Source organism: Marmota marmota, unplaced genomic scaffold, assembly GCF_001458135.2.
Source record: "Marmota marmota marmota unplaced genomic scaffold, marMar, whole genome shotgun sequence".
Classification (NCBI taxonomy): Eukaryota; Metazoa; Chordata; class Mammalia; order Rodentia; family Sciuridae; genus Marmota; species Marmota marmota.
Window position 1 is genome coordinate 34534813 of NW_026000174.1, and position 19572 is coordinate 34554384.

Sequence of the window (19572 nt, forward strand, 5' to 3'; positions counted from 1 at the left end):
GGAGGAGGATGAGCAGGGATCCTGGATTGACAACACCCTTCCTGTAGCAGAGGAACTTTGAGAAGGTTTTGCATGGCAGCCCAATGATTAGGAAATTCTCACCCATATGTGTGGGTCATGTCATGCTTCTGCACATATAGAAAGCACAGTCCTCACCTCCCTGCCTGAGCCTGATTCCTGGCACCTCTAGACCCCATGTTATGGACAACCAAGCACAATGGCCTGGGACTCTCCTGGCTTGGGCTTTCCAACCAGAGAGTGGAGGGGGTCCAAGCCAAAAGCCTGGCACCCAGCTTCATAGCAGTTTGGCAGTTCTCTGGCAGGGCCTGCAGGACCTTCCTGGTCTTCTTTATACCTTTACCCATGGGAGCTCAGTGATTGCCAGGTGCAGGAATCAATGTGTAAACAGGTGAATGATCTAAGAGAGAGTAGAAGGAGTTATCCACACTCTGAAACCAATTCATTTGGTAAACACTTCATGAGGGCTTATTCTGGGCCCAGGAAGGCCAAAGCTCAGAGCCTGCATTCAGGGTCTGCAGATGTCTTACAATAACTGAAATGGGGTGAGAGGCTTGGCATCCCTGTCTTCAGAGGTGATATCTGAGTTTCTGGAAGATCTCCACCTATTCCCCAGAAAAACATGAATATTCCTCCTCCTATTAGCCTATCCCTCTGCCTCATAATTCCTATCCTATAAGTGAGTAATCATATCCTTCAAACCCCTGGACTTGAGAAGGTGCTTTGTGAGCAAAGCTCCCTCTTCTCCATTCTTTGGCCATTGAATAATGTCTTTTTCCCTAACACTTGTCTCTCATTGACTTTCCCATGAGATGAACTTCTTGAACTTGGGCTGGGTAAGTGTCCAAGTGACCCTGTCCAAGGGGCATGCTCTTTGTGCCAGGCTCTAGACTGAACTCTTAGACACGTCATCTTATTGATGCTCACAGCTACCCTAGTGGAGAACTATAATTATCTCTTTTAAAGATGAAAAAAGGCAGGCCCAGAGGCAGTAAGTGGCCTTCCCAGAGTCATACAGCTGGCAAATGGCAGAGCTGATGTTTGAATCCAGGAATCTACGTTCAGGACCAATGGATTCAACCACTGATCTTCATCAGTTGCTGGGCTCTCAGGGACATTGAGGGTGGAGGTGAACAACCTGGGATTAAGAGCCACATAAACCAGGATTTGCAATCCTTGCTCCTAGCTGTGAACACAGACAGTCCTTGGCTTCTTTGGGCCTCATTTCCTCATCTATGAGTGGGAAAGGGGTTGTTGGATTGGATCCAGTGAGACAATAATTCAGGTTAAGTACATTCAACATTTACAGAGCAGTTACTATGTGCCCAGCCCTGGGGACACAGGGGTGAATAGGATGGACATGTCCCTCCCTCCTGAAGCTCACAAACTATTGGTGGAAACAGGAGAAATATCTGGGGAGTCACAGGATGTTCTAGGAGCACTAAAGAGGGAGTCAAGGAAGGTTCTATATGAGCTGAGAAGGAGTTGGGGGAGGCNTTTTTTTTTTTTTTTTAGATTTTGAGACATGGTCTTGCTGAGTTGCTTAGGATCTCACTAAATTTCTGAGGCTGGCCTCAAACTTGTGATCCTCCTGCCTCAATCTCCCAAGTTCCTGGGATTATAAATGTGCACCACCAAGACTGGCTGCACATCTTTCTTTACCTCTTTTCTCACACTAATTTATGGGCTTTTTTAACAAACCTGAGAGGTTCCAGGCTGCCTCCAGAAGACCAGAACAACTCACTAGAATTAAACAATGTTTTTATGTTTGATTTTCTTATCCTTTGGAAAACACTATATTTTTTTGGTATTTTAAAGGGAACTTTAGACTCTACCAACACTTTAAATGTTTATTCTCTCTACTCAGCAACTCTGTGTCTAGAAGTTTATTCTATGGGTACAAACATACAAATGTGAGAATATAAATATATTTTTAGACCAGGGTCATTTCAGCATAATTTATAACTCTACAAATGTAAAAACAATGTAAATGTCCATCAATAGGGGATCGGTTAGCCAATTTGTGGCACAGGCATGCTTTTAAATGGATGTAGTTCTAAAAATGGATAAGTAATATCTTTATGTACCACTATCCTGTGAGTATGTCCACAATGTACAGTTAAGTAGAAAACAAAGTTACAAAATAGTAGTGGTAGTTTTGAAAACAACTATAATTCAATTAGATGCAAAATAAAAATATTAGTATGCATGTAAGTTGGGGGAACCCTAGAAAAATAAAACTGAACTATTAACAGTTTAAACAGATAAAGTCCTACACACAGAGCCACTGACTAAAGTAAGAAAGCATTTAAAATGTTTTAATAAAATACCAAACACACAAAGTTCAAAAGCACACAAAGGGAATTTTTTCTCGTTCGTTATTACATATTCTGATAATGGGTTTGGGCATAAGTTCTTTAAATGCTTTTATAAACTAATTGTTGTAAAACTAGATAATAAACTCAGATAACAGAGGCCTTGGAGAGACATGGTTCTAATTCAGAGGAGGGACATTAATGGGGCTGGAGGCCCCTCCTAGGCTACAGTTCAGGGCCCAGTAAGAACAAACTCTTTCAGTCCTTCCCTCTTTTTCCAGGAACATGGAGAATGGGGTAGTCGAAGAAATGTGTAGTCTAAGTGGCTCCTCTGTCTGGGAACCTGATCATTTCACTTGATCTACTCAATAACCCAATGGGCTCATGGTCTCCTTCCATCTCCAAAGCTGTAAATCCTGCTGATGGGACCTTTGATTCCATTGTCACATCCCTGATGACTGACTCTCCTGCCTTATTCTTTTTTTTTATTTTTTAATTGATTTAAAAAAAAATAAATGACAGCAGAATGCATTAGAATTCTTATTACACATATATACAACAATTTTTCATATCTCTGTTTGTATATAAAGTATGTTGACACCTAATTCATGTCTTCATACATGTACTTTGGATAATGATGTCTATCACATTCCACCATCCTTGCTAATCCCCTGCCCACTCGCTTTCCCTCCCACTCCTATTCCCTATCTAGAATTCATCTATTCCTCCCATGCTCCCCCTCCCTACCCCACTATGAGTCAGCATCCTTATATCAGAGAGAATATTTGGCATTTGTTTTTTGGGGATTGGCTAATTTCACCCAGTATTATCTTCTCCAATGCCATCCATTTACCTGCAAATGCCATGATTTTGTTCTCTTTTATCAATGAGTAATGTTCCATTGTGTATATATGCCACATTTTTTTAATTCATTCATCTACTGAAGGGCATCTGGGTTGGTTCCACAATTTAGCTATTGTGAATTGTGCTGCTATAAACATTGATGTGGCTGTGTCCCTGAAGTATGCTGTTTTTAAGTCCTTTGGGTATATAGTATAGTCTAAGGAGAGGAGAGGGATAGGGTCAAATGGTAACCATTTGAAGTTAGCAATCCCCAAAAGGACTTAAAAACAGCATACTACCCAGCTATCCCTCTCCTCTCCTGCCTTATTCTTATAAAGACTCTGTGATAACATGGGGCCCACCCAGGTGACTCAAGATGTCTCCTTATCTCAAGATCTTATCACATCTGCAAAGCCCCTTTTTGTCATGCTAGATAACATACTCATAGGTTCAGGGGATTGGGATGTGGACATCTTTGGAGGCCATTCTTCTTACTACCATACTGGGGGGAGTAAATAGGAAGTATAAATGGAAGAAGATGGAGTTGCTTGAGTGTGACTGAAAGTGGGCAGAAGAACATTCCGGAAGAGGAAACAGCACAAACCAGGGCCCTGAGGTAGGAGGGAGGATGATGGGGTGAAAAACTATAAACATGGTTGGTGCAGTGGAAGTGCAGAGGGCAAAGCCTGTAGTAGAAAGAGGAAAATGAGAAGGCAGAGTTCCATGTCCTTGGCCCTGCCCTAGAGAAGAGTAGGGGTACAATCAGATGTGTCCTTTGGACATGGATCCCAGAATGGACACAGGGAGCCCTTTAGATAGTTGTGGGTCTGGAAACCCCTGGGGCCACCACTTAAAATCTCCTGGCCCTCTGAATCATGTGCATCTTACCCATAAGCTTTGGTGCTAATTTTCATATGGGAAATTCTAAATATCTATAAAAACAGAGATAATGGTTGACTGAAGACCCATGTATCTACCCATCTCCTAGCTACAATATCTGGTAAAGTCATGGCCAATCTTCCAGTAACTATAGTCCTTCAGTCCAGTGTTATAAAATAATAGTAATATCTCAGAGGAGATCGGGCTTCTTTTAAAATAAAAACATCTTTCTGAGACAACAATTACAACTTGTGCTTCGTGCTTTCATCAGCAATTTCAGAAAAGATGGAAAGGAGACTTAAAGGATGCTGATATGTGCCTTATTGTCTGTGGCACCAAGGAACCAGAGCTGCCATCCCCCCACGGCCTCCCACCCAACCTTGATGTGTGCTAGGGTTTTCTCATTTACACAACTACTGAGACTGAATGGTCCAGAGCCCCAGATGCCCCAACTCCTGCCTCCACCTCATATTAATATTCATGGATCCAGTGCTAAGAGGGCTTGGGGGAGATTTTCAGATGAGTCATAGCAGCAAAGTTTCATTATTTCTAGATAGCATTAGTTAGCTCACCCAACCAACATAAGCCTAAAAGCTCCCTTAGAGCCTCCAGTCAGGGGCTCCTGGGTGGTGATACTGGCTGAGCCTCTAGTGGGCAGGATCTAGCAAAGCAGGCAGCAGCACACATGGGCTGTAATTCTAGGCAGAAGAACATTCCCAGGAGTGGGAAGAAAATGTTGCTGTTCCAGGAATGTCCAGGGGATGACACTAATAGAACAGACATCTTCATTAGAGACTGAGTTGATTTTGAAGCGAAAACTAATCTAGGTTCCCCTTCTTCTCTCTTTCTCTCTTTCTCCATCTCTACCCTCAGTTAAACTGAAGTAATATTAGAAATGATTAGGAGTGCATCTGTTAGGACAACAGAGTGAACCTACTGAGTAAGGATGACCTGTCATATAAAAGAGCATGTGGCTATGTCTTCTTGGCTCAACTAAAAAACAAATAATAATAAATAAATAAATAAATAAATAAATAAATAAATAGTGCAGCAAGCCAGAGGGCTGAGAGCGTTACTCAGGAAGATTTTAGATCCCAGGGCCCTTTAAATTTGTCACCCTACAGGGAGGGAATGGGAATCCTTTTTCAGATTTATCCCTAGGATATTAATCTCTTTTCTATTTTTATCCTTTGGAAGAGAAGATGAGACCCTGCAAACTAAGAGGAGCCATTATCTCTGCTAAAGTAATTTCAGCTCTAGGAAAAGTCCAATTTAGATTTTGGGGTGTTTTTCTTTTAATTCCTTGCAAATCAAGTGATGACAAGAATAGTTGAGAAGCTGGGGAAATAGATCTGTGAGTACCAGGAAATAGGGCCAGATATGTCAATGGGGCTCCTTCAAATGACATATCACTACTCTCTGCTGTCCCCCAACTCCTCCAGCCTGGTCTACCGAATGTCTTCTACAATTCTGTGTACATCTTTTTTTTTTTTCCTGCATGGATTCCATCACCATATTCCTGTGCTTGAAAACTACAGTGATCTCCACACTGTCTGTAGAAATAAATGGCCACTCCAAAGCAATGATACACAGACCTTCCAGCCAACTTCCTGGGTCCAGCCTGCCTTTCCAAGTCCTCTCTGCTCCTCACAGCCAGTGGCCATTGCCTGGCACAGTACCTGCTACACACTCAGTCACACTGGTCCTGCAAGGGTTACCGACTGTGCCAATCTCTATCCCCTGCATATAACACATGCTTATGCTTCTTCATATTTTGTACATTCCAGTTATTCCTTTTCCCATCCCATCTGCTTGGGGATGTGTACTTATTCCTAAATCTCCTGCTCAAACGTCACCTCTTTCCATAGCCTAACACTCCCTCTCTCCACCCCTGCTTCCCCAGGCAGAATCATTTTGGGTTTCCATCCCATGTTCTGTGTTCCTCACATGTAAGAGCTCCTGCATTGCCAGTTTATACACTCTAATATGCTATCAAGAGATAATTGAGTTTCCAAGAAAATTTATTTTATCAATTCCATTAAAGATAAAAAGGGGTTGAGGTTAGGGTGTTTGAGACTCACAAATAACACAGTTTTCCTCTAGGGATTTCAATAATAACAATGATTTGTAGCTATCAGAGTATTTCATTGCAAGCCAAAATATCAAATTACTTGATCAAGTAAAAATATCTCATTTGCCTCACAAGCCACATACCTGTGAATCTTCCAAATCCCAATTGTCTTTGGACTTGAGCTTCTAATTTTTCTGGTGTCACAATTCCTAACACAAAGTCAACAAAAGGACATGAGTATGAAAGAGTGGGCAAAGGAAGCATCACTCACACCATGGTGGGTCCTGGTGCTCTGGTATTAGGAGACCACCACCTTTTCAGAGGGATGAAGCCCCAGTGAAAAGCCTGTTGTGACCAATGTTTGTTAATTCATTGACTGTATGGTCAATATCCAATCTACTTAAGAAAACTCTCTCTTAGGAGAAAGACCTCTACTTAGGAATTCATAACCCTTCTTCTAGATGGAAGGACACCAAAAGCAAAGATGATATCTTATTCAATTTCATCACCCCAAAATTGCTGAATTGGTGATAAATGTCTTGCACTATCTTGACTTTGAGTAGAGCTTGTTTCTATGCCTAGACATTTGTAGCATGAATTGGATACAGTTCCGTTCCTCACCTCAAACTTCTATGTACTGATGACAATATTTTATTGTCATTAACTGAGTGATTTTAATATAAAATTAACCCTTTTAAGATAGGGTATTAATGTGTATTGAGAAATATGCTAAGACCTTTACATGAATTATCTCAGCTACTTCTTCAACAACTCTATGTCATAAGCATTATTGCTGAACTATTATATACATGCGTAAGTTGGGACCTAGTAGGATCATTATTTGTGCCATAAACAAATTTGTGGAAAATGGCATAAAATAATCTGTCAAAATAAAACTTCTCACTGTGAATCAGCTAATAGTTTTCTAATATTTAATCAGCTCATAGTTTTCCTCTTCAAGCAGAAAGTTAATTCATTTACTTGCACATTTGTAAGTTTTGTGATAAGTTTATCTTGCAGGATTTATCTGTTTAGTATTAGATATTCAGTGGATGTTCTATATTTATGCCTGAGATAATGATGATTTGAACATGCTCAAGCTAAAATGACCATAGCTTTTTTCTATAGCAGAAAACTGAGGCCCTCACCACATATTTGTTCAGTGTAGTGTGGGACCAGAGATGTTTTCTAAAGGAAATCTTGACCCATGAGGGCACTTAACTATAGTGATGTTTGAGCAGTAGAATGGCTTCACTTTAACCAAAGGATATCAACTCTCTGCAAGAGTTGACTATTAGAGAATATGTTCCACACTTAATCCATACTTTAGTGCATGTCCTCCAGTACTAATCAAGGTATCCCTGTGAACTTTCTGCTACTTGATTTTTATGAAAAGCTTAGCTTATAGAAATTAGAGTCATGAAAGAGGTTTGGAGGAGTATTATGCCTATAGTCTATTAGATTGCATATGAGGTATCTTAAGTGGACTTGGGAAAGAAGCATTATATATATATATAATTAATTAATCAGGTGAATACATGCAAGCCATTTAACTTCTTTGCATCTTAGTTTCCCTTTGGTTCCATGTAGTAGTTGAACTGAGTGACCTTGATGTGTTTTCCAATACTAGTATTTCAAGAGGTAGTCTTAACTCTAACTATTTATGTGTTGATGAGAAAATCACATCAGAAATCAGTCAAAGTAGTAGAAGATCCAAATTTTATTTCTACGGGGTCTGGGAATCCATTAGAGTTTGTGATATCCCTGAGTCAGTGATGAACATATAATGGATGCCTTTCTATCATAACCTACCTCCATTTGGATATTGAAGTAATTTCAAGGAAGCTTTGTCCACCGTAGGTGAGTTGAGACACTCTTGACATAGTCCTTGTAAGAGATGATGATGGCTTGGGGCACAATGACATCAATAGAAATGGACTTAAGAAATACTTTTGATGGTTAGAAAATAGAAAATGATAGATAAAGGTATATCAAGAAGAACTTCTAAGTTTCTGGCCTCTCCAAACTTGTGGATGATAAAACTATTTAATGAGACTGAAGACTAAGGGATAAACAGGTTGTGGTTGAGGTGAGAATTAAGAGTTCTGTTTTGAATGTGTTAGGCTGGACCTTTAGGTGGAAATGTCAAGAAGGTTGACATATCTAAGTCTGGTGTCTAGAGGACAGGTATGGGCTGAATATACAAAAAGTTTGGGACTCATCAGCCTTAAGGTTGGAATTAGAGTTTGGGGATCAGATAAAGTCACTTAAGGGGAGAACAAAAGGGGAAAACAATGTGACTTTCCCCCATTTCCTGGCTCTATTAGATTTTTCAGTCCATCTCTTTTCTTGGCCATTTTCTCTTCAGTTACCCTTAATCAAGCAATTAATCAATAAACTGAAAATATTTAATGAATATTTTCAAATCTGAGATCTTATCTGCATTCCTTTGTGCTTTAATGTTCTCTTATCCAAGAATGGGATTTAATGCACATTTAAAAGAGTGCTATCTCCAATACAGTGTCCTCCAAAGAGCCATTCTTCAATGACCTCTTCAGTCCTTCAGCAGGGCAGCCAATTCAGTGGTCCACACAATCACAGCTTTGAAGAATACCCATCTAAATATCCTACAAGTAGAAATGCCCCCCTCCTCTGCCTGTGATAGCTTAAGTAATTTAGAAAACAATGTGAAGTTAAACAAAATCTCAGGGTGTTGACAACGAAGTAGGAACTTTCAATAGTATTATATACCTTCATTCAAGGAAGATTGCATTCCACACTCTGTATGACAAGCATATGGTACCCAAAGGAAGAGAGTTTGTAACCCAGATGGTCAAAGCAAAATAGGATCTGTATGGAACCCAGAGAGAGAAACATTACGAATAGGTAAGATTCCATACAACCTGCCCTGTAAGTGATTTATGGATAACCTTTTATATGCCTCTAAAATATATTTATATACATTTAATTAATATTAATTTTATGTATAGAGATAAACATACATTTGGTGATAGGGAGGAAAAAGATCACATATTATTTATTGTTCAATCTATTTGGTTATCTTTAAAGAGCCACAAGTCATGATAATCTCTACATTTGTCTCCTTCATATTTGAAGGATGTATTTTATTTCCTTATAAGTTGCCCTGCTTTTCTAATCTTAAAATCTCCCCCAGCCTTCCCTTATACAACAAGCCTTTTACTTTAGGAAAATGTTTTTTGAGAGTTTAAAGAAACCAATTATTTCAAAGTCCTTCTGTAATTTACTACATCAATCCAGATGTAGAGTATGGAATTCAAATGTAGAATTTCATTTTCTGGCATTAGAAAAGTATTACTATTATTATTTCTAGCAGTTGTTTCCAGTCACTTTAAAACTTGGATTTTCACAAGGCATAATGTTGCACGATGAATAAAGTTATTCTTCTCTTGAGTACAGAAAGGGCTGAAATAAGATATATAATTCTTCCTAATTATAAATTGTAAATACAGGGTAGATGCTCACAAAAAAGATATATTTAACATATATATATATGTGTATTTTCAATAGTTAAAACATATACTGAAGGAAACACTGTACACTTATTAAAATTTCCTGCTTCTGTTTTTTTTTTTTAACCAGACAGATAACAAAGAAAATGAAAGACATTCAATACTGGGGCAATAAATATAGCAGTGCAGAGTATTAGGTTATGTACACAGGTGGTTCTTAAGATAAACTAAGTTATTCTATTTCTGGCTCTTAAGAAACTGTACAATGATAATTTCTTCGAAATGTCTCTGAGGATAACACTGCAAAGTAAAATCAAATAAAACTGAACTAAAAATTGTCTACTTAAAAACCTTTGATAAGAAAAAAGTCACAGATGAATCCTAGAGCTTATTTGTATAGCCTAAACCTGAAAGATTTGTGCAATTATTAAAGTGAACATTTACTTAGGAATACAAAGTCAAATAAAGCCATACTGTAAAAAGATTTTAAAAGTCGTTTTCCTTTTGGGAATGTTCACTCTCAACAGGGGGACTAGCCCATAGTAGGTGAAATACCTACTGAGTGAATATTTGTTGAGATAAAACAGAAAGTGCTGCATTCAGGATAACCTCAAAATTAGTTATGTTAAGGTAATTTTAAATTAAAATTTTTGTAAAACACCCTACCCTGTAAGTGATTTATGGATAACCTTATGTATGCCTTTAAAATATATTTATATACCTTTAATTAATATTAATTTTATATAGAGATATATATGTATACATTTGGTGATTGGGAGGAAAACATCAATCTATATTAATATTTTAAACTATTTTAAAAATCATCAAAATATAACTATGGGGTTAGAAACTAACCATCTTTCCCTATGCTATTATCATACCAATCCTATACCTTGATAAAATGAAGTGTTCTTATAGTGGTATCTTTTGGGTTAACTGAAGGATTATCAGGCAATCGACTTATTTCTAAATTTAATACTAATTACAGTAAATTGCTTCCAAAATGACTTCATATTTTAGGTATATATTTGAATTTAACAAATATGAGAAAAGTAATTTAAATAACACAATTAAGGAGTACAATTGTTTCTAAAATATTAATATATTTTTCCACCAGAGGGCGACATTTGCAAGACATTTCAATCTCTGGAAAGTATTTCTTTACCCAGGGATGTAAATAAACGTAGACATTTTTCATTGCAGTTGGTTTATATTTCATGTAATTATTTAAAAATATCCATATTATCATTTAAAATTTTTATATAAAGCTCAACATCTACTAATAGTAAAATATGCACAGTAATAAGTTTACTCTTTATATAAGAGAACTTTCAAAGGAAACAGGTATATATTTTTGTTTTTTATTTCAATTTATTAATAACAATCCAGTTCAAATATTATTAAAAATATTAGTGTGGAAGAAACAAAGGAAAAGAAGTTTTCATGAGGGAATAATGAAAAATTTATAGAATTTTACAAATGGAATGTATAATAGAGATCACCTACTATAAGACTCCATTGTTGCCAATAAAAATGTGGTCCAAGGGGGCTAGAAGTCCTGGAAACTTATGAAAATGCTGAATATTGAGCCCTACCCTATACCTATTGAGTCAGAATCTCTGTTTCAATAACACCTTAAACTGTGAGAAATGGCTGCCACTCATGCTTATAATCAGGTGTGTGACTTCCAGCAATTCTTAAATCTCACTTTCCTCCTCCTTAAAATGGGAAGAAAACCATTTTAGGTCTGAGGTTGTGGCTCAGTGGCAGAGCACTTGCTTAGCATGTGCGAGGCACTAGATTCAATTCTCAGCACTGCATATAAATAAATAAAATAAAGGTTCATTGACAGCTAAAAACCTTTTTTAAGAAAATTTAGTTTAAAAATTATGAGGAATAAGTGATGTCAGAATGAAAATAAAAGCCATTCATAAACTGTAATATTCTATTCAGGTTTGTTATACTCAATGAAACCTTCTTGGGAGGAGGGACAGTTCTCCCGGAGGAAAGGTTGGACTAATCATGGGATTTGAAGCACTGTTAAAATTGAATATAAAGTATTTGAGATAAAGGAGAGTGTCTAGAGAAAGTAATTTCTTTTTTATCCACCCAAATTAATACCATATGTATAATTGCTAACATGTCTTTGCCTAAAGATAAATCCAATTAATTTATCAGGGTCACAAAAGTCCATGTTTAGTGTTTGAAATTTGGGACCATTTATGAAGAAAATCTGTTGGGTTAGTGAATGGTATGTGGGTATACATCTCACATATTGGGAGAAGCTATTATTTAAAAATAACCCCATGACATTGTTAAGCTTCAGGTGGTCCAACAACAATTCTTATAATTCTCTACATACATTTTCCCCTTGTTTATGACTTTGCTAAAAGTTCCTCCTCTGGATGGGATGCTTTTCAACTGCTACCACCCCTCCTGCCTGCCCGATTCCACAGGGCTGCCATCATCTTCGTAGGTCTAAATTTCTTTTAAAATATTAAGACAGACAAGAGAACATTGCCTTCTCAGATCTTTTGTGTTTACTTCCACACATAAGCTGAGTATTTAACTTGCCTCATTTTACCTATAATTATTTGTAACCATATTTGTCTGTCTCCCATGTAGCTTGTACAGTCTCTCATGGGGGTATTCCCAGACCTAGTGTAGTTCTTGGCACTCAATGAATATTCTTAGAATGGATAAATCAATATTAGCAATTATTTTGGTTCAGGCACTCAAACTGCTATCAAGAGAATGAAGGAGAAGGCCAGATAATATTTATTTCAGTGTAGATGAAAATAATGTAAGTATTTTACTATAGAAATAATATTTTAATGCTGGATTTATTTTGTTTGGTCTTTTTGAGATATAGAGATAGATAGATAGATAGATAGATAGATAGATAGATAGATAGATAGATAGAGGTAGATAGATGTGGCCCTCAAGTTTTCTGGTGGTTCAGATTTCTAGTCACTGAGGTTGAAATTTAGACAGGAATACCAGCTTTACAAACATTTGTCATAGCTTTCATTTTGTGTAAATTTTCAGAATTTCAAAATCATATATATTTATAAATGAAATAAATTTATTGGATGAGTTATTAAAGACTTACCATGGATATATTTTAAAGCACCTGGTTGAGGCAAGTCCTGAGTAACTTGAGATTTTGTTTGTAAGGGGCAAGTGTAATGAGTTTTTTTTCTCATACCTGATATTCTTTGGAAGTAGATAATATTTTAAGGCATTCTAGGATTCATTGAAATATTCATTCACTGTTTTATTGGAGATGTATAATTTAATGTATGTTTATCAAAATTTAAAAGAAACTATGTTTCTAGTATTCTTTCTTACCATAATTCATAGTGGAATATAATTTGGCAACTATCAAATTTAATAATAGAGAGTGTTTTTGAAAACTTGTGAATTTTTCCAATTATCTGTTCATCAAATCTATCCACTATATCATTTACACTATTCAGGGAATATTCTTACATGATTCTATGTTTAGGTTCATGTAGTTGAAGATTTAGGACCATGGTCTCTAACTAAAATCTACTCCCCCTCTTGGCTTAAATAACATTTAATGTTTTGACCTTGAGAATGTGGTTCAAGGCCAAGCTGTTTTATAAGCATTCGCCTGAATTGCATCTAAGAGGTTTGTGGGTTTGTGATTCATGTGAAAGGCATTAATAATTCATATTAATTTTGTACAGTTTTCTTGCTTTGCTTAATGAAATAAATTCATTGATGCTATACTTATAGATGAAAATCTTAAAAAATTTTACACGGATACCTCTCCAAAAGTTTGCTTTAAGAGAAAGCAGCTCAAAGCGGGGAAAGATTTCAACAGAATTTAAGTATATTAAAATAAATCTTAAAACATTTTCAAATTATATATATACATATACATATANTTTTTTTTTTTTTTTTTTTTTTTTTTGCCTCCTTTCCCTTTCTCTGCCCCCTCCCCCTTATTTCTGTCTCTCAATTTCTATCTACCACACTACCTTACTTTTCTTTTCAGGGATTAAATCAAACACACAGACGATATAATTATGCATTTTGTACACAGATATTTTATGTTTTAAGAAATCCAGGTGCTCAGGAATATCGCAAACCTAAGTGAAATATCTTGCAATCTTCTTTCCCTGCAATACTGTCAGAGCTGGCATCATCATCGTGCTGGGCAAAACGTAGCACTGGAAGTAATTTGTCATTTTTAAAATAAAGTCTTCTTCCCTTGCAGAACCAAATACAACATTCTTCCTGCAAACTCTGGAGATGATGACATTTTCCCTTGGTTTCCATAGCATCCGTTCCTGAAGAGCCTCAGAATGGCCCTTGGTCAAGGCGATCCGCCCAGCTCCCCTAGAAAGTTGATAACCCGGGTAGCCAAAAAGAAGCGGCCCCTTTTCTGAAACTCTGTCCGTGGTGCTGAACCATTCTGTCCAGAACCGCCCAGACGGGCGCTGTCAGCTGTTCTGAAAAATTCTTCCCTGACGCTGCCCAAATCAGAATTGTTTGTATTATTTACTCACGTCCTCAAAGAGCAGCAGACCTTCTCCATCTTAATTCGACACTACCGCAGAGCCGAGTTACGCCGGCGTGATGGGAGGAGACCAAGGGAAGGGAGGAAAAACTAGCGGCATTGCTCACCTGAGACCTGAGATGCTCCCATGAGTTTTCAAAGTGCTGGGCTCCTTACGGCAAAGACACCATTTTAAAAAGTAGTATTCTTTTGATTTTGCCCTTAAACAGGGGTTCTGCGACATTTACAGCCCCTCTGTTTAAAAGCCAGCCGACTTGACTGCAATAAGCTTTCAAAACTGGGAATGTACATTGTTTTTCAGTGAACTGATTTCCAGGACAAGGACTCATCTGCACCCGCCCAAATACCATGGCACTGCTTGCGCCCTTTGCCACCGGATCCTTCTCTTCCAATGAGACTTTCTGATTGTGTCTACCAACTCTCCTATTAGGAAACCCGTGGGTTGCATGCGGCTATTCTGTTGTATTCTCATTCTCACCCTCCCTCCCCTCTCTCACTCGCACTCTTGCTGGAGGCACACCAATACCATTCCGCTGAGAAGAAAAAGCCCACAACTACCTTAAGCGATTAAGACAATATGCGCAACCCTCGCCTTTCATAGTAATCGCTGTTTAAACCTGGCAAAACCGAACACCAGTCTTTGCAAGAATGGAGTCGGTAAAACAAAGGATTTTGGCCCCAGGAAAAGAGGAACTAAAGAATTTTGCTGGAAAATCCCTTGGCCAGATCTACAGGTAAGAGAAAGCAAACCCGCGGGGCTCGCCATGGAAAAAAAATCTGCAGGGCAATTTCCATAAACCTTGGATGCTTAGAGACCGTAGTATGATCAGAAAATCTTTTTGTTGCTCATTGCTGGAACAAGGCTGCTTTGGAAACCTGCTTATTAATGCAAGAATGTTACACTAAATGAACCTGTGTGTGTGTGTGTGTGTGTGTGTGTGTGTGTGAGAGAGAGAGAGAGAGAGAGAGAGAGAGAGAGAGAGAGAGAGATTGATTTGTGTTGGTATCTGCAAATTTTCATCCTTTACAACCCAGTACTTATCCCATTTGCATGTGAGAAATGACTAGTTCCTGTTCAAAGAGCTTTCCTTTTGGTGCTTATAAATACCTCAAATTAGATTCCTTTGATACAGACAAATGAATATCAAAGTACAACACTCTAAAAAATTAACCAAGAAATTCCGAAGACTAGTGGCAAAAAGAAATTAAGGTCTCAGCTTCGAGACCATAGTAGAAATTCCCCATGGGATCTTCCTTTTGTATTGAATGGAAAGGAATAAAAATGTATCAATAATGGATAACTAAAGTAGTTCTTCTCTCTGAACCAGCAATAATGTATATGTATTTTTAATCATTTACCCTCTTCTATATGTCTATTTCTTTCATGGTAAATGCCCTAGTGTTTGCATGAGCAACAATAATAATAATCAGTGAATTTACTTTGAAAGTACTAGAATTGTTTTTTTAAAAAAATTTAATACCCCTTGTAGCCACTGTACTAATGATGCTGTAAATTGCACAACTTAAATCTTTTCAGATATGTTATATGAATGCATCTTTTTGTTAATAATATGAGCAAAATCAACAAGAGAGAGCAGACACAGAAGGATAAACGATTCTAAGCACTAATTTTTCACATTTGGGAAATCTGAAGCATTTGTAAAATATAGGAGATGTCAAGAAAATGACCCATGCTCCTCCCAGTTTTGGAAATCTCTTCGGTTCTGGTGGGCTTCCTGTACACACCATCATGCACCTATGCGGCAGCACATACCGCAAGGGCCCTGCAGTCCCGCAGCTCCCCTAAAAAGGACTGCTCTTTCCCAGCCCAACTGCCATCAGGTGGGGAGTTTAGATGCTGAGTTCAGATTTGCATTTATGAACATATAAAATATCACATTGATTAATTTTCCCCTCGAATAAATAAATTGAACGTTTCTTAACATTGGAATCAGACTTGATGGATCAGCTTTAACCTACCTGTAAATACCTTTATGACCTATTATCCAGGTGATAGTCTATAGAATTTGAAAGTCTGATATTCTGTTCTGGTAACCTCAGATCTGGGGGCAGCTTTATACCAAGTATGCATTCTTGGAATTGATTTAAAATTTTCATTGGGTTCACTGGCGTGAGTGAAAATAACACAAATGTGCATGTGTTATTTAAAAGATCCCAGATTAAAATTTAATTCCGTGGTAAATTGGGAGAATATTTTCCAATTGTAAACGAAAAGACTTGATTTTTAAATATCGAAAATTATCTCAGGGAGATAACAATGCTGTTACTTTTCACACTCGTTTTTTTAAAATATAAATTTCATGGACATGTTGGATTAGAACAATAGTACCATCTTTTAGTAAATCCATTCCATCACTCGGCTTTCTCTTCCCTTTCTTTTCCCGCTTCCCCCAAGGGCGAAAGCCCGAAAGGAATTGAATCAAACAGGCGAAATCTTATGAAATACTATTTTTTTTTAAAAAAAGTAAGATCTTTCACCTTGGTGTGGGACAGTGGTTCTGGGGGCGCCTTTGTACATTTTACGTCTTTGGAAATGGGCCCCTGATATTTTTCGGTGTTTGTAACCGAGATAGTAATGACGCAAGATTGTGAATAATTAATTATTCATGTTCTAGCAGTAGAAAGCTAAGGTGTCAGCCATATGTACGGAGGCCTTTGTTTCCAACTCGAATAAAAATAAAATAAAACAAAGATGCTTAACAGAGAAGTAAGTATTTAACTGGCACCCTGGAGCTGGAGGAGAGGGAAGTAAAGTGCTTGACACTCGCAGAGAGGATTCCGGCCCTTGTTGGCTTGGCTGCGGGCCTCTGCCTGGGTAGGGTGTGAGGGTGGGCTCAGCTGAGGGGCGGGATCCAGGCGTGCTCAACCCAGAAAGCTTCAACTTGGCTGAGAGGGAGCGGGTTTCGAGGTTGTGGCCGTGCGGGTCCGCAGCCAGGGAGCCCGCGGGAGGTTGGGTGATTGAGTAAGACCCGCACTTGCTAGCGTAAAGCACTGCGGAACCGGGAGATGGGGGCGGGTGGGGAGAAGTCCTCAGAGGTGACCGGGACACGCGGCTCTGCTAGCCCCTTCCCACAAGCTGCAGACCCCAAATAAAGTCTGGTTCCAATGACCTATGCCTGAATGGAGGAACTGAAGGGGGGGATCCCGAGAGCATGGGGAGTCTCTGTTTTAGGCCCGAAGGTATTAAAATTCAAGCAACGCGGCCGCGGGGAGGGGGACTGATAAAATGTTAGAGAACTCAGAAGGCCCTGAAGCTCCAGGGAGGAACGATGTCAGTACCCCTGATCCCAGTCCCAAAGGGTCCTGGAAAATGCGACTGGGCCTGCATCCTGGGTGCCTAACGCGGCGTCCTTGCTTCCCACTACTCTGACGCGCAGGGTGCTGGAGAAGAAACAGGAGACCGGGGAGACCATCGAGCTGACCGAGGATGGGAAGCCTCTGGAGGTGCCTGAGAAGAAGGCGCCGCTGTGCGACTGCACGTGCTTTGGCCTGCCGCGCCGCTACATCATCGCGATCATGAGCGGCCTGGGCTTCTGCATCTCCTTTGGCATTCGCTGCAACTTGGGCGTGGCCATTGTGGACATGGTCAACAACAGCACCATCCACCGCGGGGGCAAAGTCATCAAGGAGGTGGGCGACAGCGGGGTCCCCCAGGCTCCCCGCTCGCTGGCCTTGTGGCCTCTCAGAACCACATCAACTGAATCCTGTTATCCCCTCACCGAAAGAGGAAGGCAGGGATGCTTTCTAAGCCCCTTTCAAGTCCTGCCATTGTAGAATGGACCGCAATAATGTTCCCTATGTCTTTATCTCTTCGTATCTTTATCTGGGCCTTTCCTTTTTCGTCTGCAAAGTAGAAAATAGCGTCCAGCTCACTAGATTTTTGTGAAGAGTGGCTTTATACGAGTTGGTGACTTACAATGCCTGCTAAGTGTAAATAGAAGTATTTTCCTTTTCCTTGGAGGGAGAGAGTAGCATATTAGTTATAATTTCCCCCGACTTCCTCCAGATCCCGCCCAAACATTTTTAATAATCAAAATGAAACAAAACAAATCAAATCAGCTGTGTGCATATCCGCAGGTTTGGTAGGGGCCCTTTAGGAAGGTCGACCTCCCTGATTTGGAAAGGATCTGCAGCACAGCGAGTCCTGGATCCACAGGGCGACCACTCCGTAGTCTTATAATGTGTGTCTTAGGTGGAGACGCCTAGAGATGGGAGGGTCAGTCCAAGGTCACAGAAGTCCCCCTAATTCCTTTCGTTCGGGACTTATGTAGCCTGACCATAACCGGGTTGCAAAAAGATTGGGAGGAGAAATTGAGGAATGCTCTGTGGGTGGAAAGCAGGAACATTACTGGGGTCTGGGGAGTCCAGAAACCCCTACAAAACCCGTTTGGTTTCAAAATTTCATTAAAAGGGAGAAAAAAGGTCCCCAGTTTTCTGGACATGATAGCTGCTCTCTTTACAGCGCTAATGCAGATATGTCACCTCAGTATCCTTTGAGATTCACCTTCTGGGGCTGGGTGGAGTTAGGCCTGGACCTTCAGATATATCTCTCATCCACACCCTTTAATAATAGCTTCCTCTCCACTGATCCCCTGCCCCCAAAACAAAACAAAAAATCTCAAGGGCAAATGGCTCTAAGACCTTCCTGCGGGAACCCTTCCGATTTGGGAGAGACACCCTTTCTCTTAACCCTTGAAGTCTTATCCTTTCCTTTTACTTAGTTTCCCTATTTGGATCAAGAGGGTTGTGTTCCATTCTCCAAAGTCATTACTGCACCCTCATTGGTGCACAGCCAGGGACAAAAATACCCTTGCCAGGAGTGTCTATCGCTCGCGAACCAGACTTTTCAATGGGAGTCTGAATTTCCAATTTACCGGGACAATAGAGATTCCCCACTCACTGAAGCATTCCCACCTGCCTGACAGGGAGGGGAAGCAAAGCTAGGGAGCCCAGCTTCACTGTTTTCATGGAGATATATTTCGTTAATGAGCACCTTCTTTAATTAGACGAAGCAATTTTGTAAGGAAACGAAAATTAAGTCGCGACACCTTCAGACTAAAGGAAATGTCCCGCAGAGTTGAGGGCTAGTTTGGCCTGCAAATCCCTGAAAGTGAATTTTCCACACTAACTCTACTCTTTCCCTCCCCTCCCCTTTCCCCGCTCTACCTTTCTAGAAAGCCAAATTCAACTGGGACCCAGAAACCGTGGGAATGATCCATGGTTCCTTCTTTTGGGGCTACATTATCACCCAGATTCCGGGCGGATACATCGCGTCTCGGCTGGCAGCCAACAGGTAATACACCTGGCTGGGCTGTAGTTCAGGGGCTTGGTGTTTGTAACATTCGAAGATAACCCAGTGGGGTTTAGGAACTCCCGGGGGGGGGG

General features: G+C 39.4%; 1 protein-coding gene across 1 annotated transcript in view; it reads left to right on the forward strand.

The window, feature by feature from the left end:
• The first annotated feature begins 13732 nt into the window (after nt 1–13732).
• Nucleotides 13733–19572, forward strand: part of Slc17a6 (solute carrier family 17 member 6) — a 41073-nt gene continuing 35233 nt past the window's right edge. The window contains exons 1-3 of the mRNA XM_015476410.2: nt 13733–14900; nt 17565–17817; nt 19362–19480. Coding sequence (XP_015331896.1) covers nt 14815–14900; nt 17565–17817; nt 19362–19480 — 458 coding nt within the window. The 5' untranslated portion in view covers nt 13733–14814. The remainder of the gene's footprint in view (nt 14901–17564; nt 17818–19361; nt 19481–19572) is intronic.